Here is a 26,459-nt window from a genome sequence, read left to right on the forward strand (position 1 = left end):
TTAGAGATGATGCTGGCTTAGTTAAGTGGTGATTGTGAGCTCTCCAAAATATACATTATACATTTTCATAATTACACACACACACACACACACACACACACACACACACACACGTAATAACAGAGGCAGAGAATTGGAAAGAACAAGGGTTTATATGGGGAGAGGAAAGGGAAGAGGAAAATTCAATTTTCTCAAAAAATAAAAAACATAAGGGGTCAGCAAGATGGTTCAGTGGGTCAGGTGCTGGGTCTGTAAGGCAGACAATCTGGATTTGATCCCCAGAATCCATATAGAGGTAGGAGAGAACTGACTGGACCGTTACTCTCTGGCCTCCATGTATACGCCATGCCATGCCTTATCCTCCAGTGTGTATACACAGTGGTAAGTAGGAAACAAAACAAAAGAATGGTTCAAGCATTTACTGTTCTGTTTTTAGCTTGGAAGGGACTCCTCTGGCACCCGTTGGGTGAGTAATGCTCTTGTTTAAACGGTGTGGACGCCAATCCTACTCCAGCTCGGCAGGAGAAGTTGATGGAATCAGCTTTCTCTCCCAGCCATGCTGATTCTCCTGCCATGAATATATCCTACACTGGCCTGCGCCATGATGTCACTAGTCACAGCTGGGAGGCAGCCTCAAGAAGGGACGTTTGCGGGCTGGAGAGATGGCTCAGTGGTTAAGAGCACCCGACTGCTCTTACAGAGGTCCTGAGTTCAATTCCCAGCAACCACATGGTGGCTCACAACCATCTGTAAAGAGATCCGATGCCCTCTTCTGGTGTATCTGAAGACAGCTACAGTGTACTCATATATAATAAATGAATAAATAAATCTTTAAAAAAAAACTTAAAAAAAAAAAAAAGAAGGGACGTTTGCTTTATGGCCAGTATCTGGTCTCCAGCCCTGGCTGGTGCGCTCCTGGTGGTGTGCTGCCTCTTCTAGAAAAGAAAAAAAAAAAAATGGAGTTTTCCCAGTGCCGGGTCTTGGTTGTGGATTTGACCTCAAACCCAAACAAAACTAAAAACAACAAAAACAAAAAACTAAGTAAGCAATAGCTTGGAGTATGAAGAAGAGAAATTCCAGTCAGTGGCTAATATCCGCAAAGTGCTGGCTGGTATCACATGATTCTAGGTCTCTTTATCAACTGGTTTGCATTGGTATTCCTGTGGATTAGACACTAGTCTCATTAACAAGATAAAACAGACTCAGGGAAGTGCAACAACTGCCACAAGGCCCAGGGAGAAGCAAAGGTGCCCTGAGTCAGGTATTGGAGGCCCATGTTTATCCTGGAAAGGTGGAATAAGCCTAAACTAGGGTGGAGAAGGGACCTTGTGTCAAACGAGGGTTGCTGGCTTGTTGCCTTTGTGGCAGCTAAGCTCATATCCTGCCAGAGGCCCAGAGATTTCTCTAGCTTCTCCAGATTCTTCTTGTATCCCTTGCTGAACTGGCTTCCCTCCCAGCCTACATCAATCAGTATGCTATTGATTGATGAGAACATAGCCTGGCCCTGACCTATGGGATGATGGCTATTCCTAAGTGGCAGGAAAGATCAAGGCCAGCCTGTTGCTACCCTGTGCTGCCAGTAGGCTCTGCATAGGTTGGCTTTGGGAGGCTGGGAGTCAGCTGTGTACATCCCGTATCCTTTGGTGGATGCAGTGGGACTGGGGAGTTAGTTCAGGCTTGATGATTCTGCTGTCCGTGGGACTTCTGACTTCCTCCGGTCGGGAAGGCAGCTTTGCGGGTGCTCTGAGGACACCCACATCTAGATAAGTTCCTGCTAGGCCATCAGCTCCCAGCTGCTATTTGCTGACTGCCAGGTTTTAAATGTTCCCTCCTACATCTCTGCTTTTGCTCTTGTGCCTGAATGACCACCTTCCCTTGCCTAGTGGCATTCTCTCCATACCCTGCCCTGGGAAAGAGAAATGCCAGGCTGTGGCATATGTTAAGTTGCTTTGAGGATGGCATTAGATTTCATTGTGTGGGTTAGTGGGATTCAGCCCACAAAAGAAAAAAAAAAAAAAACCCGACAACTTGAGTTCCATCTCTTGTGCTCATTTAAAGGTAAAAGGAGAGAACTGACCCCATAGTGTGTCTTCTGACTCCCACACATGTTCACCTCTCCCCTAGGAACAAAACGTTTTGTCAATTGTTCCACGTAGTCTTTAGTTTTTTGGGACGGTCTTATGACCTTGGCTGTACAGAAAGTCAGAAGTAGACCATGTTGACCTCAAACTCAGATCTGCCTGCTCTGCCCCTGCTGGGATTAAAGGCAGGGGCCACCATGCTCAGTTTTCCTGTAGCCTATTGATCCAGTCAGGAATGTGGTAAACCTGAGACTGGAAAGCTACACACAAGTAACCTACTGGCATGAATGTCCGGTTTTAGTTGTTTCGAGCAGGAGTTACAACTATAAATTAGTGGCAGAGGTCATGAGGTGACTTCCTCACATAAAGACACTTGCTCTGCAAGTGTCCCAAGTTCAAATCCCAGAACCCGTGTCAAGGGGGAAGGAGAGAAATGACTCCACAAAGTTGTCCTCTGACCTCTACATGTACAAGTTAAAAAAAAGTTAAAAGATTAAAATAGTGGTTAAAAAGGCAGTACAGGGAATATGTAAGTCAGTTTTCAGTCCTTTGATGTAGTCAAGTATTCTGTACTGTGTGTATGCTTGCACATACATGCTCTACTAGTATATACACTCGGCACAAGCTTATACATATCTGTGGCACTGCATCTCACTGTTATGGTGGCTGTGACATCATGAGTGACAGGAACATCTCACCTCTGTGGTAATTTAACAGAGAAGCTGCCATAAATGGTGAAATATAACATGACTGTATAATAGGGGTCACGATTCTGAAAGGACACTACTGACTCCCAGGAACAAGTTTCTCATGTGGTTCACCCCTGTAATCCCAGCACGCTGAGGCAGAAGAATCACTGGGTTCAAAACCAGTCTTAGCTGTAGAGTGAGAAGACCCTGTTCCTCCTCAAACACCCTACACTCTTGGAAAAGACATACATCAGGTTTGTAAATAACTTCCCCACATCAGCTTTCAGTTTTCAAACAATGGTTTATTGAGCCCATTTAATTTCCGGTGCCTTCCCAGAACTTCTAGGCCCAGGCCCAGGCCCAGCTCAGACCCACCAAGACACCATCCCCCAGGACTAGGGTGAGGGCCAGCAGTTGGAGCACCCAGAGTAAGGGTCTTGAACCGGAGTTCCTGGTGGAACCTGTCAGAGAAGCAGGGGGAGGGTTGCCTGGAGCAGTCTGTCTGTAGATAGGGGCTGGGCAATTTTTACTTAGTTCCTCATTTAGTGGAGATTACACCACACCTCTGCCTTCCTTACACACGACCAGAGCTTCCCTGTTTCATCAGCATTTTTATAGAGAGGGCCGTGACCCTCAGGGGCACCCCAAACCCTGGTACCTGAAGGCTCCAGTTTAGGAGCATCCTCAAAGCCCACTGCTCCTGGAGAGCTCACAATGTCCAGGGCCCGGATAGTGCTATTGTGGTGACCAGAGGATCGTCGATGCCCTGCCCAGGAGAAAAGCTGTCTGGCCTCCAACCTCTACTGAGAGGCAGCTACGGGTGCAAAAGTGCATCAAAAAACCCAAATACCCCCAGACTCACTTGCTATCTCAGAATCACATGTGGTAGAGCACGTCTCGGACCCCACAGGGTGGCAGGCAGAGGCACTACAGAAGAAATAGACCTGGTAGAAGGAAACAGAGTCAAGGGGTGGCCTAGGTTTGTACAGCTAGGCTGGAAGCACAGAGGCAGGGTTGAAAGATTCAGGTGCAGGGCTGTGTTAGTGCAGGGAGAGAGATGGGTGAGCAGAGACTATGACCACAGCTACCCTACACTGGTGGGGATGGAAACTGTGGTGTTCTCAATTTGGAGTTCAGCCCTTCTGCTTCCTGAGCCCCAAAACCTGTAGCAGAAGACACTCCCTACAGGCAGGCACTGTGGCACTCAAGAGAGCTACAGTCCTCTGTCCCATCCTTTGCCTTCTGCCCCCAGGAGCAGCTAACAGAGAAGAGGTAAGGTTTGGCCACAGTGCCAGCCAACATGTCTGCTGTCCTCTCTTTACTCCTGCAGACAATACCTGGAGGCAGAGAAGACAAGGCACCCCTGCTTCCAGAAACAGCTCAGGGGAGGGGACCAGAAGCAGCGTCAGTCTGCCATGGTCACCTTCATGTAACCATGAAGGACAGAGCCTCTTGGCTTGGGAAGCAGCACACAAGCAACGTAGCGATGCCACCCTCGGCGTTGCCTACCAGTGGGACCAGCCACATCTGATTAGTTAAGGGCAGGGATAGAACATGAGAGATCTGTGAACATGTTGTACTATCTATCACGGGTTGGACCATACTAGCATGTTTCCTGTGGTGCTATGTGTACACCATACAGAAAAGCTTAAGGTTTAAAGACTCTAAGTACATCCATTTTTATCTTCTGGCGACGCTGCTATTATGCTAAAAACCAAAGCAGAAAACCAAGGCACACGTTATCATTTCTAGAATCAGATGTGAGACCACACAAGAACAAACACCAGAGCTGGTGCTGAGATTTCATGTTGATTGTAGCCACAGTCAGTGTTTCCTTCTATCTTTCCGATGTTTCGCATCTGTGTGTATGTAGAGGAACGTGCATGCCACAGCACACACGTGAGGGCCAGAGACAGATCCTGGGAGCCAGTTCTCTCTGTCACAATGTGACTCCACTCAGGGATTGAACTTAGGTCAGCAGGCTCGGCAGTAATTACCTTTACCTTCTGAGCCATGGTGTCAGCTACCTCTTCCCATCCCAAATTGTGTGTGGGTCAGCGTTCTGAAGACCTCATTTTCCCCAACACTTGAAACAGCTGGGATCTCAGCATTAGCTTGTAGGGTGTGGGAAGGATGTGGTGACCAGCTAGCTATCACTCAGCAGGTAGCATGGGACATGAGAAACAGAAAAGGTCTTCCTAACCAACCTGTCCCCGAAGGGCATTCTGGGAGCTGGAGTCAAGGAGAGTGAAGGTGGCAATGGTGAAGCGCTGATAGTGAGACCAGAAGGGCAGCGTTGCCCTGTCTGCAGCCACCATTTGTGTTCTGTAGTTGTCACCCTTGAAAGGACACCTGGATTGAAGAGAAGTCCAAAAGCCTCTTTGAGGAGCTGTGGCAGGCAGAACCCCCCACCCTCCGGGGTGCAGCTTAGTCATCTGCTACCACTCACCCATCTGACAGAATGGGCCATTGGGGCTGCTCAAAGGGGCTGGCAGAGGGTGTGGCCCAGCACTGATGAAGCATGAGAGCCAGACCAGGATCAGTTCTCTGCAGGAGACGGACCTCTATGTAAACTGGTTCCTGGAGCAGTCTCACAAGGGGATAGTCACTCCCCTGGTAGTAGGAGCTGAAAGTCTTATCTGCAGAGAGAGGGGCTTGTGAACCTAGGACAGACTGTACCAAGGCATTAGAGGCAGGAAGGGAAAGTAGCAGGTGGGGTGGGGACTGTACCCGTGGCAATCCTCAGCTCCAGCCTCAGGGGTCCAGACCGGGTCACAGGGGCAGGTGGTTGTGGTGAGAAGATAGATGCCCGGATGGGCAGGAAATCACTAGCATTGAAGATACAGCGAACATGAAGCCTAAAAGTTCAAGAACGAGAGGTTGGGGGAGACCATAAGTCAGAGCAACCTGTTTACTTAATCACCAACATCCCAACAATGGCTGCAGCAGACAGCTTCCTCCACAGGGTGCAGAGGGCCCGTGACCTCATTGTTCACCCTTTTCTGCCTTTGCCCACCTAGTCTGCCCAGGACAGCTTGAATTGGCTACCCTAGGCCCTACTCTAGGTGCCAGGTACCACAGTATCAAGACAACAGGGCTGTGTCCTGGCACTTGAGGTCTCTGAAGTGTGGTGGGGAGACCCCTGGATTGTGGAGCCATGAAAAAGCCTTTAATATGCCTAAGCCTCATTTATTCTTTTGCCCCATTGAGAGGCTCTAGTGAGGATTGTGGAGACCACAGGACTGTATCTCAGGGCCTTGCTTGTCCTTACAACTAGCCTAACAGTGTCTCCTTTTGTAGCCTGAGTGCCATGGGGTCACCGATCCGTGCCTCCAGGGTCCCATGCCCAATGCCCGCTGATGGTGTGCTATACAGCTGTGGTAATAGCACCAGCCTTGAAGGCCTCACTCCATTGTCTTTGCTCCTTTTAGCCTAATCTCAACAGACGCTGTCTGTCCCCCTGTATTTCCCTGATTCCCCTCCCCCAAAGTCCTTGATGCCATGCTGAAACTGGCTGCCTCAAGCACTTAAGTCCAAAAGCTTAAAGTGTGCTAAAGAATTGTGTCCCCTACCTCCGGGCCATAGTACTTTGTGCTAAAGCAAAAGACACTTGGACCCTGACACTAGTCTCACATCCTATGCTCTCACACCCTACACCCAGGTCTGTAACCCAGCTACCTCTCACCGGAAGACACCATCCCGAGTGATGGAACCCTGCGGTCCCGTTTGGACCTCTATGTTAGACACCAGCTGGTTCTCATAGACGAGCTGCTTACCAACCACCTGAGGAAGAGGTAGTGAGTGAGGCTCCCCAGCGGTGGAACTCACTTCCAACGTGCATCTCACCCCTACCTGGGTCCATGATGCGACAGAGGATGGAGGGGGCCAGTGATGCCCCTCAGGAAGTGGGGCTCACCCTCCAGCCTAAGGTCCACTCCTACCTGGATTGCTGTTCCACAGAGGGTGAGAGGGACATGGAAAACCACAAAAGCACTTGTCTTCTGGGTAGGGGGGCATCCGTTGGGGGCATAGGCTAGGTGGACATTGTCCAGCATGACCCCGTGTGTCAAGGCTGTTTCTTGCGACATGACCAAGGTAAAGTAGCCACTTCTGAAACACTGGAGAGTGACTAGGACAAAGGCAGATCCAAGAGGTAGATCAGGACTTTGGGATTGTCTCTCCAGCTCAGGGACAGGGGAAGGGCTCCGGGAGTGACAATATTTGACCACTAGTCAAGAGTCAAGGGATCTGGACATTGTTCTTCCCATCTTTGGCCTAAGCAAATGCCCTAGGAGCTGACAGACAAATGCTACAGATGGAGGTCAGGGTCTGTAAGAAGGGGACCTAACTCCCCTGGGGCAGGTGCTCTTCCTAAATGAGGGTGGTTGGGTCTACCTGGGAGCTGGGTTCTCTCAGACTGCATACAAGGCACTTCCGCTAGATGGAAGGCAGACTTGCTATGCCAGGAACTACAAGAGCATGCTTGGGATGAGAGGTTGTACCTGTGTTGCCATAGTAACAGGGCATTTCTTTGGTATTGTCATAGCAGCAGCCAGCCTGCTGACAGGCTTCCTCGGAACTACCTTTTACCATGCAGGGGATGTGCCCAGAGGCTACCTGACACCGCTCCTGGAGCAGATGGGTACCTAGGGTTGGTGACAGAGCAGTGAGGAAATGACTGCTTAAAGCCCAAAGGTCCCGAGACACAGGCGTGTACACACAGAGGAGGCTCACATACCTATAGAATCAAGCTCAGTCAATTCCCAGGACCCCAAGGTGCCCCACTGGGACTGAGGCACGGTGAGTCCAACAGGTCCAGGTTCTGAGGATGGTGGAGCGGGAGTTGGATGGGTCTCTGGGTACAATGTAGTGAGACCAGTGTGGCCAGACCCAGCCAAGGTGTGGCCAGAGATGGGGTGAAGGGCAAAAGTATGAGGTATAAAAGGCTGAGGTGTGGTGGGTGGTGCCAGGTAGGACTCTGGAGTCAAGATGTGGTCTGGTTTGGGACAGATCAGAGTGACATCTTGTGCTGTATCCACACGGCCATTGGGTAGTACAGCTTGTATGAACACCCTCAGGTGGAAACGCCCATCCTGCTGGTGAGAGGGCCACAGAGAGCAACTGAGTTTGGCCACCTGACACTTCAGGTGAGCGTCAGGTGAGCGTGAGCGCTGGGCTGGAGGCCAGAGCATAGTGCCTGGCTGTTGACTACACCCGACCCTGGAGCGGTTGCCACCCAGGATGGCTGGTGTTAATGGAAGCTGGGCAGCCCTGGTAGAGAGGGAGCCGATTTGTGGGATATCTCAGGATCGAATCTGTCACCTGCCTACTCCCCACCCCTCATAGATTCTATGCTTCTCTGGTTATGAGGGGGCTGTTAGGACAAGCTCCTTCCGTCCTCGTCCTCGCATGTGTGACTCTGTCCTTACCTTCTCCAGCACGTGGCAACCTTTGTAATCAGCTGAGAACACTGCGGGCTTCTGGGCCTCACTGATCACCCAGTGGTAGCAGATAGAGCAGTTATTCACCTCAAACCGGTTCCCAAATTCATCTGGGCAGGGGGAGGAGATGAAAAGGGAGCCTCAGGTGCTGCAGGGCAAGAGGCTGCTGGAACTCTCCGGCAAGCTTGTTCTAACACCCAGTTTTGCTTGCTAGCTCAGCTGTGTGGCTGTAGGCAAGTGTCTTCCCTCTCTGGTTTTGGTTTTCACTTCTGTCATTGACTCTTTGTAGCTGGGATACAGGAATGTTCACAGTGTGTCAGGCACAGACTGAGCACCTCACAGTTTTAAGTTTAGTTAGCCTTGTGCCTTGGCTGAGGCATCTGGAGCCAGAGCTTTCTCAGACACACACAATAAGGGGAGGAATGAGGGCAGAGTGAAAGACTGACGCTTCCTTGTCATCCTAACTGGCTCTCTCACTCATTTGGGGACACCTGCTAAATGCTCACTTGCTTTGTTAGCTCAGAACGGCGAGCACCAGCCCCCCACCCCACCCTCTGGGCCTGCCCCCACCCTTCCTTTAGAGTGCACAGGGCAAGAGTGTGTGTGTATGTGTGTGTGTGAGTGTGTGATATCTTTCCCTCCTTTCAGATGCTGCTCTAAAATGAGGTTCAAATTGTCACACAGAACCCCCCCCCATTCCCTACATTAAATCACACCCCGAGGGTGTTTTGTGGACCTGGAAGCTTACAGCTGGAAGTTCAGAGCCCAGCATTTTTGAGTCAGAGCCTATCTTTCCTACAGGTGATTGCTGTGCACAGGGGCACAGGAAAGCCTGCTCTGGTGGTTGTTTCCATCTCTGTGTGTGACCGGCAAGAGGCTGGTTTTTGCAGACCTCTGAATGGCTAGCCTCTACTCTTCCAGTTCCTGCTTCTAGGAAGAGGTCTAGCTCCTTCTTTGCAGCAGGCTGGAATTGGTACTGGGCATGGGAAGTTGGGACGGGTGTCTGTCAGCACTTACCCAGCACCTTGAATTGGATAGTCTGGTTTGGCCTGGGGAACACCAGCAGCTGCATGCCCTGTACCCCACAGTCATAGCTGTATTGAAAGCCAGGCTTGAGATGCAGATGCTGACCCAATCTCAGGGGAGCTGCCACCAGCAGAAGCAGGACCACAAAACAACCCCAGGCCATGATGGAGGCTCCTGTCTGTCACCACAGACACCCACAACAACCCCTATGAGTTCCCTATCGGCCAGCTTGGGGCCAGGCCTTTATATGGATCAGGCAGGAAGTGGCAGCCTCTGGGGGCCAAGGGGATCCACCTGGGGGAGCAGCTGCTTAGCTTACAAGGGGCTATGGAGAAACTCCTTCCCCTGCAGCAGGGGAAGGCCCGTTCCATCCTGGGTCTATCAAGGATCTTCAGAAAGCTGCCCTTGACCCCTCACCAATTTTCTGTGGCAGCTGGGACTACCCAGGGATTTCTAGCAAAGAGGCTGCAGGCAGGCTATAGACAGCAGTCATACTCCTGAATGCTTCAGTCCACTGACTGGGTGCTTCCTGAGTCTCACATCAGTGTGGGAGCTTCCTGCCCAGGTATCCTTCCAAGGTCTCCTTCTGCCTCTCAGGACGCTGGGGACTGAATACAAGGTTACTTCCTGCCCCGACTCAACCCCAGCTCCCGGCAGGGCTGGCGGTATGCAGGGTGGTGAGTGGTGAGCTTGGTGGTAGCACCTCTCGGGGTTCTGAGTTAATCCTTAGCTATTACATCCTCTAATTGTGAAAATGCGAAATCCCAGATGCACAAGTGTCTGGAATATTCTGAGCACCAATATGGCAGCAAAAGTGGAAATCTGTTCCTGACCTTGTGATGAGTCACACATCACGCATGTGATCCGGAACAAATCAAGATCCAGTTGCTGGGTCCACGTGGTGGTACATGCCTGTAGTCCCAGCACACGGGGCTGAGGCATGAAGATCATGAGTTTGAAGGCAGCCTGCACTACAGAGGGAGACCCAGTCTCAAAAACAAAACTAAACAAGACCACCACTACCAAGAATACCTCTAGGCTATGTGTGTAAAATGGGCATGAGACACAAGTGAAATTTCTGTTTAGTCTAGGGTGCTGTCCCCAGAAGAATGCAAACATTCCAAAAGACATAAAACAGAAAGAAAGAAACAAAGGAAGAAAGATGGAGGCTCATTTGGTGAGAGTGCTTGCTATGCAAATATGATGATCTGAGTTCAAACCCCCAGCGCCCGTGTACAAAGCTAGGTGTTTGTAACCCCATCACTCTTGGGATTGAGATAAAAGGATTACTGGGAGTTTCTGGTTGCTAGCCCAGCTCCAGATCCACGGAGAGATCCCTTCCAGAGGGAATAAGGCACAGTAATGAACAGGTGTGCTGGTTCATTTCTCACCAACTTGACATAAGTTAGAGTCATCTGGAAGCAGAAATCTCAATTGAAAAGATGCCCCCATCAGATCGACCTGTAGGGGAATTTTCTTGATTGGTGATTGACACAGGAGGGCCCAGGCCACTGTGGGTGTTGCTATCCCTGGGCAGGTGGTCCTGGTTCTAAAAATCTAAGCTGAGCAAGCCACGAGGAGCAAGCTAATAAGCAGCATTCCCCCATGGTTTCTTCCTGTCCCGACTTCCCCCACGGATGTACTGTTTAATACCTGTAAGTATAAAATGAAATAAACCTTTTCTTCCCCAAGTTGCTTTTGGTCCTGCTGTTTATCACAGTGTCAGAAAACAAACTAAGACAGTGGGATACACAGACATCCTGCTCTGGCCTCTACTTATGCATGAGTACTCACAGAACACACATGCACACACAAAAATAAAACACCTTTAGTGCCAAGCATCTCTGAGAAGCAGTGTTCAAACATAATAAGTAAAATAACATGAAATAAGACTAGATAATGGAATAAACATGGCATCCTAGATAGCTACCAGGAAAGCTTAGCAGATGTATCTATCAGGTTTATTGACAGAAAAAAAAAAAAAGCCAGGTACTATTAGAAGGTATCAGTTACAGGGAAAGTGGCGAGGGGTTGCCAATCACCTAATGTCATCTTGGTTTTCTGTTCAGCAATTGTAAGAGATAACATCTATGAACACACAAGAACAGACAGGCCATAGCAAGCCTGTGCTACCTCCTCACTTTCCCCCATCCTCTGAGGGATGTTATCAACCTCCCTTCAGGGTACCAATTCTCCCAGAGCCCAGCAGAGTCTCTCTCAGTGAGGGCTGGTAACATGGGTCAGTAATGCTTGTGGTTCCCTTGCTCTGCAGAGAACATGTAGTTACATACTGGCTGCAATCTAGCTGCTATGGCTTCCTACTTGTGACCTGGCTGTGCCATCCTCCCCTCCCCCGACAAGCCTCAGGCTTCTCCTTTGAGAACTAGAGTTGAAAAGTTATTCTATCTGGCAGGGTGAGCAAGAAGATGGGAAGAGACCCATAATGGGTGTATTGCATTGTATGTTGCAATGACTTAATGCACGACTTAATTCCTGGCTCTGGTGGCTGTCTGAGCATTGTAAGGAGAGGTACCCACCTAGAGTAGGGTGGGGTGGGATGGAGCTCCTGGAAGTGTTTCTGAAGGGAAGTTGACTTCAAGAATAGGGTCTTGGATAGGAGAGATGGCTCTGCGGTGAACAACGCTCTTTATTCTTGCAGAGGACCTGGGTTTAGTTCCCAGGATCCATATGGTTTACACTCATCCACAACTCCAATTCCAGTGGATCCAAAATCTCTTCTGATTATCTTCATGAGTATCAAGCATGTTTGTGGTACACATACATAGATGCCGGCAAGACACTCACACACATTAAATAAATAAATAGGGGCTGGAGAGATGGCTCAGTGGTTAAGAGCACTAACTGCTCTTCCAGAGATCCTGAGTTCAAGTCCCAGCAACCACATGGTGGCTCACAACCATCTGTAATGGGATCTGACGCCCTCTTCTGGTGTGTCTGAAGACATCTACAGTGTCCTCATATACATTAAATAAATAATATATTTAAAATAAATAAATAAATATTAGCCCCAGATTCAGTCCCCAGCACCAGATAAACTGGAGGTGATGGCTGTAACCTTGACACTCTTTTGAAGGTGGAGGCAGAAGGATCAAGATTTCAAGGTCATAGAGCAATATAGCAATTATTGTAATATAACAAGTTTGAGGCCAGACTGGGTTATGCAAGACTGCATCAAACAACAACAACCGAATAATAACAACTAAACAAACCACACAATACAACACAACAATACACCTTAAGAGCTTGGCAGAGAATGGTGGAGATGGGGAGAAGATGAGGAGGAAAAGCTGCCAGGAAAGTGGGCTCTTCTACAAGAATGATGCCCAGTTGTAAACTGGTCACTTTAAAATGATCTCAGTCAGCCAGGCAGTCATGGCGCAGGCCTTTAACTCCATGAGTTCTGGGACAGCCAGGGCTACTAAGAGAAACTCTGCCAAACAAACAAACAAACAAACAAATAACAACAAAAGCAAACCCAGGCTTTTCAAGTTCACAGGAAAGAACTCGTTTGCATCTGTTCTAGCCCCTGCTTGCTTTGAGTATCTATGTGTATGCATTTGTGTGTATGCAACACGTTTTCTTCTGTGCTATTTGAGTTGTGTGAATGGATTCTTCTTTACCTCTTGTCATGCACGTTAATTATGTTAGTAAGTTGTTCACTGAGAAACTGGCTCTGGAAGTGAGGGTAGCTTCCCCCTCCCATTTCAGACCCAAACATGTTTATGTCAAGTGCCTCCAAAATTCCCTGACCTGGGTTAGGCTGATCCTCAACTCTAACAAGGAGAAAGGAAAACATCAAACAGTCGGGGAATAAAAGCAGTGCACTCGGATGACTAACTAGACCATAAATTATTCCAGCTGAGGCTACTACTTCTTATCCCACAATATAAAAATGCCTGCCGTGAGAGAGAGAGTGCGGTACTGCTGCACGCAGTGGTAGGCGCTAACACGACTGACTGTTCGGCAGGGCCGCCCACTTGTTTTCTGCTGGATGTCTGTACGTGCTGGCCGTGACGGTAGGCATCTGTTGCTATGTGATCCTTTGTTTGGAAGTTTCAGCCAAGTGGGGCTTCTGTGCTCTTCCTGGGATTCTTGAACTGGGGACTTCCAGCTGCCTGCCTCAGTGGGGTGTCCCCAATCATTTCCTGCTGGAAGATGATGGGACCGATGATGTTACTGTGTGTTCTTGTTCTCTTTTGGGCTACTCTCTGCTGGATGCTCTGAGCTTCCGGTTTGATGGTGTTTTGCTGTCGTTGCCGCTGCTGATCTGCTCCTTATTGTTTATTCTTTTGCTTTTGCTGTGCACTTAGACTCACTTGGTCAAAACCAAGAGCACGGCTATCTCAGATCATTCTTCAGACTGTGCAAAGCACCTCTAATTACTTGAATATACATTTCCTTTTAAAAGGATGTATCTATGGTAAACTGATCAAAATCAGGAAATCAACACTGGTTGAAGCACATTTGTCTAATCTATAAACTTCATTATGTAACATTTGTTTTGATAAAGACTCACCTCTCTCTCTCTCTCTCTCTCTCTCTCTGTGTGTGTGTGTGTGTGTGTGTGTGCAAATGTCAAGGGGTTGTGAAGGAAAGCTGATTTGTAATGATTGCCACCAAGCCAGCATGGTGGTACACACTTTTAATCTCAGCACTACAGAAGTAGAGGCAGGTGGAGCTCTGTGAGTTTAGGCCAGCCTGGTCTACATAGTGAGTTCTAGAATAACCGGGGATACACAGAGAAATCCTGTCTCAAAAACAAAAAAAAGCCCCCCAAGCAGTGATGGAGTGATGGCTCAGTGGTTAAGAGCACTGACTGTTCTTCCAGAGGTCCTGAGTTCAATTCCTAGCAACCACGTGGTGGCTCGCAACCATCTGTAATGCCCTCTTCTGGTGTGTCTGAAGACAGCGACAGTGTAGTCATAGAAATAAATTGAAAAAAACAAACAAACAAGCAAAACAACAACAACAAAACAAAACCAGAGTCAGGGCTCCAGCTGGGAGTGCAGTTCATGGTGCTTGTCTACCTGCAGGAGACCCTGGTACATACGGAGGCCAGAGATCAATCTTGGGTGTCATTCTCCGAAACCATCTATCCTGTTTTATTAAGAAACACCTGGAACTCACCACGTCTATCGTTCAGGCTGGGCTGTAGATCTATTTGTCTTTGCATCCCCAGCACTGGGATTACAAATGCTCACCACCATGCCTGGACTTTTAACTTGGGTTCTCAGGATTGAACTCAGATTCTTGTTCTTATCAGGCAAATTACTTAATGACTGAGCCCTCTCCTCCAATCCCAAAGATTAGTGATGGTGGCTAGTGCCTTTAATCCCAGCATGGCAGGGGCAGAGGCAGAGGGGCAGAGGGGCAGAGGGGCAGAGGGGCAGAGGGGCAGAGGGGCAGAGGGGCAGAGGGGCAGAGGGGCAGAGGGGCAGAGGGGCAGAGGGGCAGAGGGGCAGAGGGGCAGAGGGGGAGAGAAAAGAGAGAGAGAGAGAGAGAGAGAGAGAGAGAGAGAGAGAGAGAGAGAGAGAGAGAGAGACTTAGTTCAGGCAGATCTTTGAGTTCAGGGCCAACCTGGTCTACACCTGGTCTTGGACCTTCCTCTGGTCCTCCTCCTCCCAAATACTTTCATAGCAGAAGACAAGTGTTTCCTAGTCTGGGATTTCATCCAGGATCAGGATTGCCTTCTCTGGTGGGGACAGTCCACCTGTCTTCCTTGTCATTCATGCCCTTGGCTTTTGGACCAACTATTCGCTATGTGGATTTGCCTGGTGCTTTTTTCTGATTAGATCCGGGAATTAGATTACACATTTCTGGCAGTTATAGTCACCCTGACTGCTGTAATAAAACACCAAACATCGGCTGCTTAAGTGAGGTATTTATTTTCTCACAGTTGGAGACTGCAAGTTTAAGTTCAAGATGACCGCAGGCCTGGTTTCTTCTCAGGCTCCCCTCCTAACTTCCTGCCATGTTCTCACATAGCCTTTCCTCTATGTGTGTGAGTTCCTCATGTTCGTTGGTGTGTCCCAGGTCCCTGCTTACAAGGACACTGGCCAGGTCACTGGGTTTAAATAGTGGCTGCTAGGTTTCTCTACAGAAAGTTACAGACACATACAGGACTGCATGTTATTTTCAAGAATCTTAGAAGTAGACACTGTACACGCCCTGCCCTTCCCAGGACATTTGTGTGCCTTCGTGTGTGTGTGTGTGTGTGTGTGTGCACAGTGTCCTCTGATTGAAGTGTTCCTCCTTCATCTACTACCTTCCCGCTGTGTGGTGAGCACTCTTCTCACTGTTAGGCAGTGAGGGCAGGAACTGAGGAGCGGACAAGTGCGGCATTCACTGCAGTGCCTGAGCAGAGTGACAGAGGAAGGTCACCTGACTGCTTTTCTTTGCCCTTCGGCCAAAAAAGAAAAAAAGAAAGAGAATGGTGATAGTTCCGGGGAAATTAAGAGATACACAGTTAACCAGAGCTTCCAGGGACTAAGCCACTACCCAAAGACTATACATGGGCTGACCCTGGACTCTGACCCCATAGGTAGCAATGAATATCCTAGTAAGTTCACCAGTGGAAGGGGAAGCCCTTGGTCCTGCTAAAACTGAACCCCCAGTGAATGTGATTGTTCAGGGGAGGGCGGCAATGGGGGAGGTTTGGAGAGGGGAACACCCATAAAGAAGTTAGGAGGATGTTGGCCTGGAAACCGGGAAAGGGAATAACACTCAAAATGCAAATAAGAAATACTCAAGTTAATAAAAAAAAAAAGAGAGATACACAGTTGTTTTCTAACTCTGGGCCCTTGGAAACAGGCAGCTTGCTCACTGCCCAGACAGATACGTTGTTGGTTTGGTTCTTAAAAGTCCTTCAGGGGATGAGTGCCAAAGGCTGGGTTGCTAGGAGGTGCTGGAACTCTTGGGAGGGAGGGCGTAGTAGAAGCAAGGTATGACAGACACTCAAGGCAGGACCTGGAAAAGGACACTGGGACTCCGGTCTCTCTACTCTCTCTGCTTTCTGGCTCTGTGAGGTGAGCAGTTTTGCTCTGTCACGACATCTGCCTCACAGTACTCCTGAAGCAAGGGAGTGATGAACCATGAGTCGGCAGCTCTGAAACAGTGAGGTAAAATGCAAAACCTTGCTCCTCGTGAGTTGACTTTCTCAGATGCCTTATCACATTGGTGAAAAGCAGACTCACACAGATGCCTTTGGGAAAAGGGCGCCAAACCATCCTGGGTACAGTTCCACAGCCTCCTGAGCGCTCCTGGCTACCACAGAAGGGAGGGATCCAGCTGCTGAACTCACCAACTGGAGACTGTGGAGGTGTCTTGACTGCTCTGTGACTTGCTTTCCCTCTGTAAGTGGGGATAGGGATGGCACTGAATTTATAGGGTTGCTAGGCAGGTTTTCCTTTATTCAGTTATAGACTTCCAGGCTGGACTCAGGCTTCTTCTATCACAGTCTTTCCAGTGCTGGGATTATAGGTATGAGCCAAAATGTCCAGGTCTCATTAAATATCCAATATTAAATCTTTATTGATATTTAAATGCATTTATTAAATTAAACATTCGCTTAGTTTATGTGCTTCTGTTTTTTGAAACAGAATCTTACTCTGTACCCTTGACTTGACTGGAGCTGGCTGCATAGCCCAGGTTAGCCTCCAATTTGTGATGTTTCTTCTACTGCTGCCTTAAGTGTTGAGATCACTACATCTGTCTTCCTATCTTAATGAGTTAATTAATTAATTAACACTTGTGGAGGTCAGAGGACAACTTCTGGGGTATGGATTCTTTTCTACCATTGGAGGCCTAGGAATGGAACTCAGGTTATCAGGCTTGGCAGCATCTGTACCTGTAGTCTTCATTTTTATTTATTAGTTTATTCAAGTCAAGGTCTCACACTGTAGCTCTAACTGTCCTGAAACTCATTCTGTAGACCAGGCTGGCTTCAAAATCAGAGATCTCCTCCTCCTTTTCTTCCTTTTCCTCCTTTTCCTCTTTTTCCTCCTCTTCCTCCTCCTCCATATTCATCTTCTTCTCTCTCTCTTCCTCCCCTTACCCCAACCCCCCACCCCCGAGGACAAGGTCTCATTATGTAGCCCTGGCTGGTCAGGAACTGGCCATTGTAGACCAGGCTGGCCTTAAACTCACCTACCTCTGCCTCTCCGGTGCCGGGATTCAGGGAGCTTGCTGCCAGACCCAGGAATGTGCTTTATTTTTTCCTTTTTTAATTATGTGTGTAGGTATGTGTTTGTGTCTGAATTTGTGAACGTGAGTATAGTGTGTGTGGACCCAGCAGAGGGTCTCAGGTTCCAGAAGGTGGAGTTACAGGGTAGTAAGCCACGTGACATGAATGCTGGGTCTCAAGCTTGTGTCTTCACAAAACCAGTGCTTGTTCTAACTACCGAGCCATCTCTCACTTTCCTAATCCATAAAGTAAGACTAAGAATATGGTAGGATAAGGGTGCCTAGACTTCCAGCATTTGTGAAGTGGAGGGAGGAGGAGCTCAGGGCCGTCCCTGGCTACAGAGTCATTTTGAGGCCGACCTGGGGTACATGAGATCCTGTCTCAATAAACCAACACGGCAAATGAACACGACTGGGATGCTCTGAGATTTGAGAGATATGGAGAGCTTTGAGGCTTCTCCAGAGAGGAATCTGACATCCGGCCAGAACAGGGACGTGAGCTCAGAGATGAATCTGATTTTAGGCTAGAACAAGTAAGTAGGCTTCAGGCAAGAATCTGACTTTGGCCTAGGACAGGAAGTAGGCTCCGATATTTTGGTCATCCTGATAAGCCCTTAGAAACAGTGATCACGGGGCTTTGTTTACTGCCTTGCTTGGCGGTTTGTGTTTATTATCCTTCTTGTTCCCTTAACCTAGAGCTGACCTTAGTACTTGCATGTCATTAAAATGGTATAAAAGCAGGCTGGGAAAAAATAAACCCGCCTCAGCCTCAGAGCTGGCTGGGGTCACGCTACAGTGCTGTCTAATTGTCCTTTTTCTTTTTAATCCTCGCTCCTGCGCTGGAGAGGCCTGTTCACTGACTGAGCTGGCTTGGTCAGAGCATCACTTATCTGCACCCTTCATCAACTCAGTGTACCCTAGGGGCAGGCGGATGGGGCATGTCTGGGTGGATGGATGTCTGTCTGGATGGATGCCATTCTACAGCAGCCCTGTGGCCCTGCTGACCACTTCTCTTCAGACTTCTCCAACTTCCAGATTACATGAGAATAATATTCACTGTTAAAAGCCCCCGAGTGTGTGAGAACTTGTTATGATATTGCTAGGGAGCTAATATCTGGCTGTTCCTATGGTGAGGATTAAATTGTGTGTGGATAGAACATAATCAGGCCTGGCTGCTTTCCCTTTTTCTCCTCTCCTTCTATTCCTTCTCCTCTTTCCTTAAGGCTGGCTATAACTCCCTATGCAGTTAAGAATGATCTTCCTGCCTCTACCTCCCAAGTGCTGGAGTGAGAGGCACACAAAGCCTTGCTGGATGTGTGCAATACTAGGGATAGAACCTAGGACCTAAGGCATGCTAGGCAAGCGCTCTACCAACAGAGCCAATCTGAAACCCTAATCCAGCCTCCTTGCTGTCCAAGGTTGTCTCCATCACTAGCTGCAGGGGGAGCTGTAGCAGGCTCTGGGCTGGGTGCAGGCCCACCAGATGGAGGAAGCATGGGCCTCTGTGAGGTCTGGTGGAGCTTTTGGGTCTGCACACAGATTCCAGCACTGGAGAGCCGTGTGTTCAGCAGACATTTCGTGGGACTCTCACATGCACCCCCGACACCCTGCTCAGCTTTGGAGACGAAGAGTAAGCATAAGAAGAGCCTCTTGGACTGTTCATCGTGAGGGTAGGAGTAAAGAGTGACCACGGAGAACAAGGGTGGCTATGAGTCAAGTGAAGACTGGGAGGACAGAGATGAGGTGGGGTAAGCGAAGACGTCCCTGAGGAGGCAACTTTTGCACAGGGTTTTGAAGGATGATTAGGAGTGCATCAAAAGGTGGGTGGAAGAACTAATAGTCCAGGGAAGCGGACAGACATCAGGAGCAAGGTCATGGGCATGGCCTGGTGTGTGCAGAGCAGGCAGGGGTGATGATGAATGCTGACTGATGACAATGAGGAGTGAAGAAGGTGGAGGTATGTATGCATGGGCCTGCTGCCTGTGTGAGGAGGTCATTCCTTTCCATGGTGATAGTGATAGTAGCTTCTGAGTGGCCTCTATCAGTCTCGTACAAGATGTCCTGTAGAATTTCACCCAGTCACTTCTCTGTGAGGTATGGGCACCTCCGGGGGCACCTCCTAGAAGATTTAGGGTTTCCTGACTGCATCTCACTTCCTCTTTGGTTGACTTGTTTAAAAGTGGCCAGAAAGGAACTCAAAAGACCTGCTTCCTAATGCAGTGCAGCTGGGAGGCTGCACTGGTCTCTACTGGGAGGCTGCACTGGCCTCTACTGGGAGGCTGCACTGGTCTCTACTGGGAGGCTGCACTGGTCTCTACTGGGAGGCTGCATTGGTCTCTACTGGGAAGTTGCACTGGACTCTTTCCCCCACAGAGACTATTTCAGGAGGTGAAGGCCTAGGTGGACATTCCAGGTAGCAAGATCCAGGCATAGACAGGAGGCAGGGAGGAGGATAGGGTAGTTGAGTGTGGGGAACAGGATGCAGGGACTGGGTTGTCTGAGTTAGGGTTTTATTGCTGTGAAGGGACACCAGGACCTGGGCAACTCTTATAAAAGAAAACATTTAACTGGGGCTGACTTACAGTTTCACAGGTTTAGTTCACTGTTGCCATGGTAGGACATAGTACTGGAGAAGGAGCAGAGAGTTCTACATCTTGATCCAAAGGCAGCAGAAGGAGACTGTGTGCCACACTGGGTGTAGCTTGAGCATAGAAGACCTCACAACCCAACCTGCACAGCGGCACATTTCTTCCAATAAGGCCCCACCTACTTCTTCAACAAGGCCACACCTTCTACTAGTGCCCACTCCCTATGGGTCAAGCATTCATATACATGAGTCTATAGGGTCATTCCTCTTTTCATGGGGGTCACAGTGCTGGATTCTGAGGGGCCTTGAATGCTCCTACTGGGCATCTGGGCCACACTTCAAACACAGTTCCCCAGGACCCATGTGCTAGGAAACCACAGGCTCTGATTCTGCAGAAGTGAGGGGCCCTGCTGGATCTGCTCTTGTTATTCCCGTACCACTGAGCTTGATGCCATGAAGACGTGCTGTATTCAGGGACCAGGGCCTATGGCTGTGGAGTGTGCAAGGTAGTGGGTGGATGGGTGGGCAATGTTCTTCTCAAGTGTCAGGGATCACAGACACGGAACTGGGCATGTTCTGGATCCAAAGGCCTCTTCCTCCATGTCTTCCAGCTGCATAGGGAATCTAGGCTGACGTGGCTGTGAGCCCCACCCCTTACCCCTCACGTTCAGAGGTCTCTGACTTGAATGACTCTTTTCAGCTGATGAATCATTCTTTCAGGGCAGCTATAGCTGTAAGTGCTATGCCACCGGCAGGCTGAGTCCCACTGCTGAGCTACATCTTGATGACACCAAGAGACAACCACAGTGGCTAGGCCTCAAGGCCTCCCTCTGAGCACTTAGTTTGACTCATGACTTCCTTTAATTTTTAGGGCCAGAACCCAGGCCCAGAGAGAAGTGGTTCTGTCTAATATGCTGCTGGTGCCCAGTCTTTAGGGCTCCACATTCCCACCACACTGGCTTAGTCCTCTATGTGGTTTGTGTGGTCCCCTAGAAATGCATGTTCCCTAGCCACGCCTTAGTCGTCTTGAGTCAGATACCCTAGCACATAAGGTAAGGCAGGCCCAGATACTTGGGTTCATCCAGAGCGTGTGCGCTCTCTCTCTATGTGTATGTGTATGTGTATGTGTATGTGTATGTGTATGTGTATGTGTATGTGTATGTGTATGTGTATGTGTATGTGTATGTGTATGTGTATGTGTATGTGTATATCTGTGTTTGTGTGTGTGTGAGAGAGAGGCGGTATATATTGTTTATATGGACATGTGCACATACTTATGTATGCTTGTGTGTTTGCATGTGTGTGGTGCATGTACATGAGCATGTGGGTAAGCATGCCCTTGCACATACAGGTGGAGGCCTGAGCAGCACTGAGGTGTCTTCCTCTTTGACACCTTATCTGCCTCGAGACAGGGTCTCTCACTGAATCGGAAGCTCAAAGGTTCTGCTTAGGCTGGTTGGAAGAGCTTTGGGGATTTGCCTCTGTGTCCCAGTGCTAGGGTTACAGGCAGGCGCAGCCACACCCAGCTTTCCACGTGGTGCCACGGGTTCAAACCTGGGTCCTTGTGCTTGCAAAGCCATCAGGCCTCTACTTTCTTCTTCTTCTAACTAAAGCATAAACTTTAGTTATTTATTCTTCTTTATTATATCTTTATTATTTAAGTTTTAAAATTCAAATAAAAAATATAAAAAATTAAATGTTTTATTTATATGTAAATGTATAGTATATTATAATATATAAAATTAAATATATCTTTTCCTCCTCTAAGTCCTTCCTAATCCTCTCCCTGTCCCTACTCATTCAACTTTATTTTTTTCTCAAAAAATAAAAAATCCCCCAAACCAATACAACAATAAAATCCCCCCAAACTAAGAAAACAAAGTCCAAAACCACTCAAATCTACCAAACTGTAGCCAATAAAAGCACACACACATACACACACTCACACACTCACCCACACACTCACACACACTCACACACATTTGCACACTCACATCACACGCACTCGCACACCCACATACTCACACACTCACACATACTCTCACACACACACGCACACTCGCACACTGACACACTCACACACTCACACATACTCTCTCACACACACTCACACACTCACACACACTCACACACACACTCACACACTCACATACCCACACATACTCTCTCACACACACACTCACACACTCACACACACTCACACACACACTCACACACTCACCCACACATACTCTCACACACACACATACTCACATACTCACACACATTTACACGTTCACACACACTCACATCACACACTCGCACACTCACACACTCACACACCCACACATACTCTCACACACACTCACACTCACACACACACATACACACACACACTCACACACACACAGCCTATAGAGTCCATTATATGTCAGTTAACTGTTCCTGAACATGAGGCCTGCTCTGCCCTGTAGTGCTTGGTATACTCAATGTCACTCCTTTGGAGAAAGCTGAATTTCCCTCTCCCACAAGGCAAAAATGATAGTTCAGTTGTTAACCTTTACTATAGTGGCTAGGTTTTCATTCATTCATTCATTCATTCATTCATTCATTCATTCACTCACTCACTCACTCACTCAAAAATATAGCAAAATAAAGTATAATAAGAGAAAACAAAGTCCACCACATCAAAGTTGGACAAGACAAACTAACATAAGAAAAAGAGCCCAAGAGAAGACACAAGAATCAGAGATGCTGTGGGATCAGATGACCTCTTCTGGTATATATATACACATGCAGGAAAAAATCAATATACATAAAATAAACAAATTGAAAAAATCGGCAACCTATTCATCCACACATTCTGGAATCCCATAAAAACATTGAGCCTGAAGCTGTATACACAGAGGACCTGGTGCAGACGCATGCAGGCCCCGTGCTTACCGCTTGACTCTGTGAGTGAGGACCTGTCCTCCCGGTGTTCTCCACACTCTCTGGCTCTTATACTCCCTCTGCCTCCTCTTCCTCTAGGTTCCCTGAGCTCTGAGGGGAAGTATTTGAGGGAGACACATTTAGGGCTGAGTGGTCCTAGGTCTCTCACTCTCTGTGTAGCGTCTGGCTGTGGGTCTCTGTGTTTGTCCCCCTCTGTGGCAGGAGGAAGCTTCTCTGATGATGGCTGAGCAGGATGCTCTTCTGTGACAATAGACGATGTTATTACAAGTTCTTTTATTGCCACATCCCCCTTTTAGAACAGCAGTGTTTGGTTTTACCTCTAGTCTCAGGCTCTCGGTCACCCAAGCAGTGTCAGGAATGGGTTCCGTCTCACGGAGTGGGTCTTATGTCAGTTATGGGTTGGTTACTCCCACAGGTTTTGTGCCAGCATTGCACAGGCCTGTCTCGCAGGCAGCACACCATGGTAGATAAAGGGTTTGCGGCTGGGTTGGTGTTTACGTTTTTCTTCTGAGAGCATGCAGAGTACCTTCCTGTACCAGAGATGCTGAATCAGGGGTGAAGGCTCTGTGTGGCTTGACCTCTCCGTGTTCAGTGAGTTGGTAGGTGTATTCATTCAACAGTGGGGTCTTGCTGTCAGCTTTTGAAGGGCAATCTATAGTCTAGGCAGCAGCCTGGGTTGTTTGGGGCCCCTTTGGCTAACAACGCAGATGTAACCGGATCCTGATACTGGAAACTTTGTTGATGATGAGTGATGGCCAGTTGGGGTTTCCTCCCCCATTGTTTGGCAGTTTCGTTTAGGTTACCATTATGTGTATATATTAGGAAGTTTCTGCTTTGTTGATTTCCATACTATTCCCTCAACCGGCCCTTAATTTTAGCTGTCTCTCCCCATACCCCATCTTTTCCCCCTCTGCATTGGATCCTCCCATTCCAGCCCCCCACATCCATCCATAACCATCTCTTCTTTTTCTAACAGAGTCTATCAGTTCCCTCTAGTCCCCTACTCTGTCCCTGTCCTCTGGGTTTCTATGGATTTTATCTTGTTTAGCATTGGCATAACAGCTAATATCCACATAGAAGTCACTACATACCGTATCTGTCTTCTGAGACAGGGCCTCTCAAATGAACTTGGAGCTCACCAATTTGCCTAGGCTGACAGGCCAGTGAGCTCCAGGGACCACTGCTCCACCACTGTGCTTACAAGTGTGTGCTGCTGTGTCTGACTTCTCATGTGGATTCTGGGCATTCAATCTTCATGCTTGCCTGGCAAAACACTTTACAGAGTGGGTCTTCTCCCCAGCCCTGTGGAGCTTTGGTCAATGCTATGTTTGCTCCTTCCTAAGGTCCCAGTCACTGTCATTCCCATTTGATTGCGGGGAGGTGACGGCTTTGATGGCCTCCAGTTCTCCTTTTGACTAGTCTTTCTCCTCCTACTTTAAGGCTAAATAGGACTGCTGAACAGTCATGGCTTCTGCCTGTCACTCCTAATCAGTAACCCTGGTCCCCAGGAACCCCATGGCTCTGCCACCCTTCAGACACTCTTCCTCTCCAAGTGGGCACTGTTGAATCACATCCTGAGACTCTAGAGTACGAATCATGAGCCACATCCTGCTGACATCCTTCCCCACACTCTGTAGATGCCTGTAGAAGCTGCTTCTCATCGCACACGATCAGCCAGGGTCCCACAAGCCCCTCTTCGACAAGGGGAAAGAGGGTGTGCCCTTTGCTTTTTCATAAAATGCCTCACTTCGGGGAATCCTTGCTTTGGTTTGTCTTTGTAACTTTACTAGGGCTTTGAAACTTTATTTAGCAGTAAGAGATTCTCAGGGAGGGCTGGGACATGAGTGTTATGACAGGATTAGAATTGAGAAAAGGCAGAAGAGAAAGGATTTTATCTGAATGAGAGCCCCTTAACATGGTTGCCATAGAAGCCGTGCAGGATGTTCACTGCACAAAGGCATGCCGGGGGAGGACTTGGGTGGTCTGAGAGCCTGAGGGATGTCTGTACAGGCCTCGTGCCTTGGTGATGAGATAAGTCTATTAGGGAAAGAAGGAACTCTCTTAGTTCAGTGAGCAGGCTACATAGCAACCTCTGTTAAGGCTAAGACTGAGCAGAAGAAAGATCTTGTAAAGATTCATTTTTTATTAATAATTTGACTCCTTTACATCTAAAATGATATCCTACTTTCCGGTTACCCCTCCACAAGCCCCCCATCCCACAACCTCCCTTCCCTCCCTCCCCTTTGCCTCTATGAGGGTGCTCCCCCAGCCACCAACCCTCTCATGTACCACCCAATTTTTAGTTTGTGAGTGAGTGTGTGTGTTTGAGTGTGTGTGCGCGTGTGTATGTTCCTCTGTGTGCATTTGTGTGTTTGAGTGCATGTGTTCATGTGTGTGTGTGCGTGTGTTTGAGTGTCTATGTGTGTTTGAGTGTGTGTGTGAGTGCGTGTGTTTGAGTGTGTATGTGTGTGTGAGTGCGTGTGTTTGAGTGTGTATGTGTGTGTGAGTGCGTGTGTTTGAGTGTGTGCGTACGGTTGCCTGTGGCGTCCAGTAGAGAGTGTTAGGACAGTTGTTACGCCCAGAATGTGTAGGAGTTGGAGCTACAGGTTCTAAGCCTTCTCCCATGACTGCTGGGAAACAGACTCAGACGCTGAGGTATCTCTCCAGCCCTCAGAAGACATTTTAAGAGTTATGTTTTACTGCTGTGGAGTTATTCACTCAAGGTCACATAGCTAGAGAATGGCAGGGCCAGATCCAAATACTGGCAGCCTGACCCAAAGGTCCTGGCCTAACCACCACAGCACACTGCCTCATGGCCTTGCCCCTGCCTGTATGGCTTGGGCAACATATTAGTTATGCTTGTGTCGCTGTGACCAAAGTACCTGACATAACTGTTTGTGGGAAGAAAGGTTCGTTTTGGTCCATGGTTTTAGAGGGTTTCAGCCCAGCATGGCAGGAAGTGGGTGGCAGAGCAGTTTAAGTTGACATCATGTTGAAAAAGGAATCAAAGTATGAACCAGGAACTGAGGGATGGATGGGTCTAACCATAAAGTCTCACCCCACTGTCCTACTTCTGCCTGCTGGGTTCCACAGCCTCCCAATACTGCACAACCAGCTGGAAACAATGAGCCCATAGGCACAGTCTAGATTCAGATAAGGATGGATGTTATCCCCAGAAGGTGTAGGAATGCTTTCAGGAAGGGCTGCAAGCATCATGACCCAAGGAAGGGAGAGCTTTTGTGTGGCTAAGGGTCTGGACAACCAAGGCCCTTTCTGAGGCAACCTGTGTCTTGAGGCATTGTAAGGAACACTCATGCTGGCATAGTATATACTAATATATATTATATTATATATAAATATATATTATATAATGTATTATGATACGTGCACACGCATACATATGTGTGGTTGAGTGATGGCTTGGTGGTTAAGAGCACTGATTGGTCTTTCAGAGGATTCAATGTCCAGCACCCACACCTCTAACACACAAGTGCCTGTAACT

General features: G+C 48.4%; 1 protein-coding gene across 3 annotated transcripts; it reads right to left on the reverse strand.

Annotated features, from left to right (window-relative positions):
* Positions 1-1,629: 1,629 nt before the first annotated feature.
* Positions 1,630-11,169, reverse strand: Zp1 (zona pellucida glycoprotein 1). 3 transcript variants are annotated; one of them, XM_063275899.1, is made up of 12 exons: positions 9,229-11,169; positions 8,200-8,321; positions 7,509-7,863; positions 7,273-7,416; positions 6,712-6,899; positions 6,456-6,553; positions 5,501-5,628; positions 5,220-5,409; positions 4,978-5,122; positions 3,633-3,714; positions 3,429-3,536; positions 1,630-3,231 (listed from the first exon to the last, which is right to left on the reverse strand). In XM_063275899.1, exons 1-12 carry the CDS (start codon positions 9,398-9,400, stop codon positions 3,113-3,115), a joined length of 1,851 nt encoding a protein of 616 aa, XP_063131969.1. In that variant the 5' UTR covers positions 9,401-11,169; the 3' UTR covers positions 1,630-3,112.
* Between the last annotated feature and the right edge of the window lie 15,290 nt (positions 11,170-26,459).

Source organism: Rattus norvegicus, chromosome 1 (assembly GCF_036323735.1).
Source record: "Rattus norvegicus strain BN/NHsdMcwi chromosome 1, GRCr8, whole genome shotgun sequence".
Classification (NCBI taxonomy): Eukaryota; Metazoa; Chordata; class Mammalia; order Rodentia; family Muridae; genus Rattus; species Rattus norvegicus.

Bases quoted from the DNA above. Each gene is read 5' to 3' on its own strand.
- Zp1 (XM_063275899.1), bottom strand. From the start codon at position 9,400: ATGGCCTGGGGTTGTTTTGTGGTCCTGCTTCTGCTGGTGGCAGCTCCC. The intron at 7,864-8,199 runs GTAAGGACAGAG...TCTCACCAGCAG, and splicing joins GTTGCCACGTGCTGGAGAAG to GATGGGCGTTTCCACCTGAG. The intron at 5,629-6,455 runs GTGAGAGGTAGC...TTGAACTTTTAG, and splicing joins ACTCGGGATGGTGTCTTCCG to GCTTCATGTTCGCTGTATCT.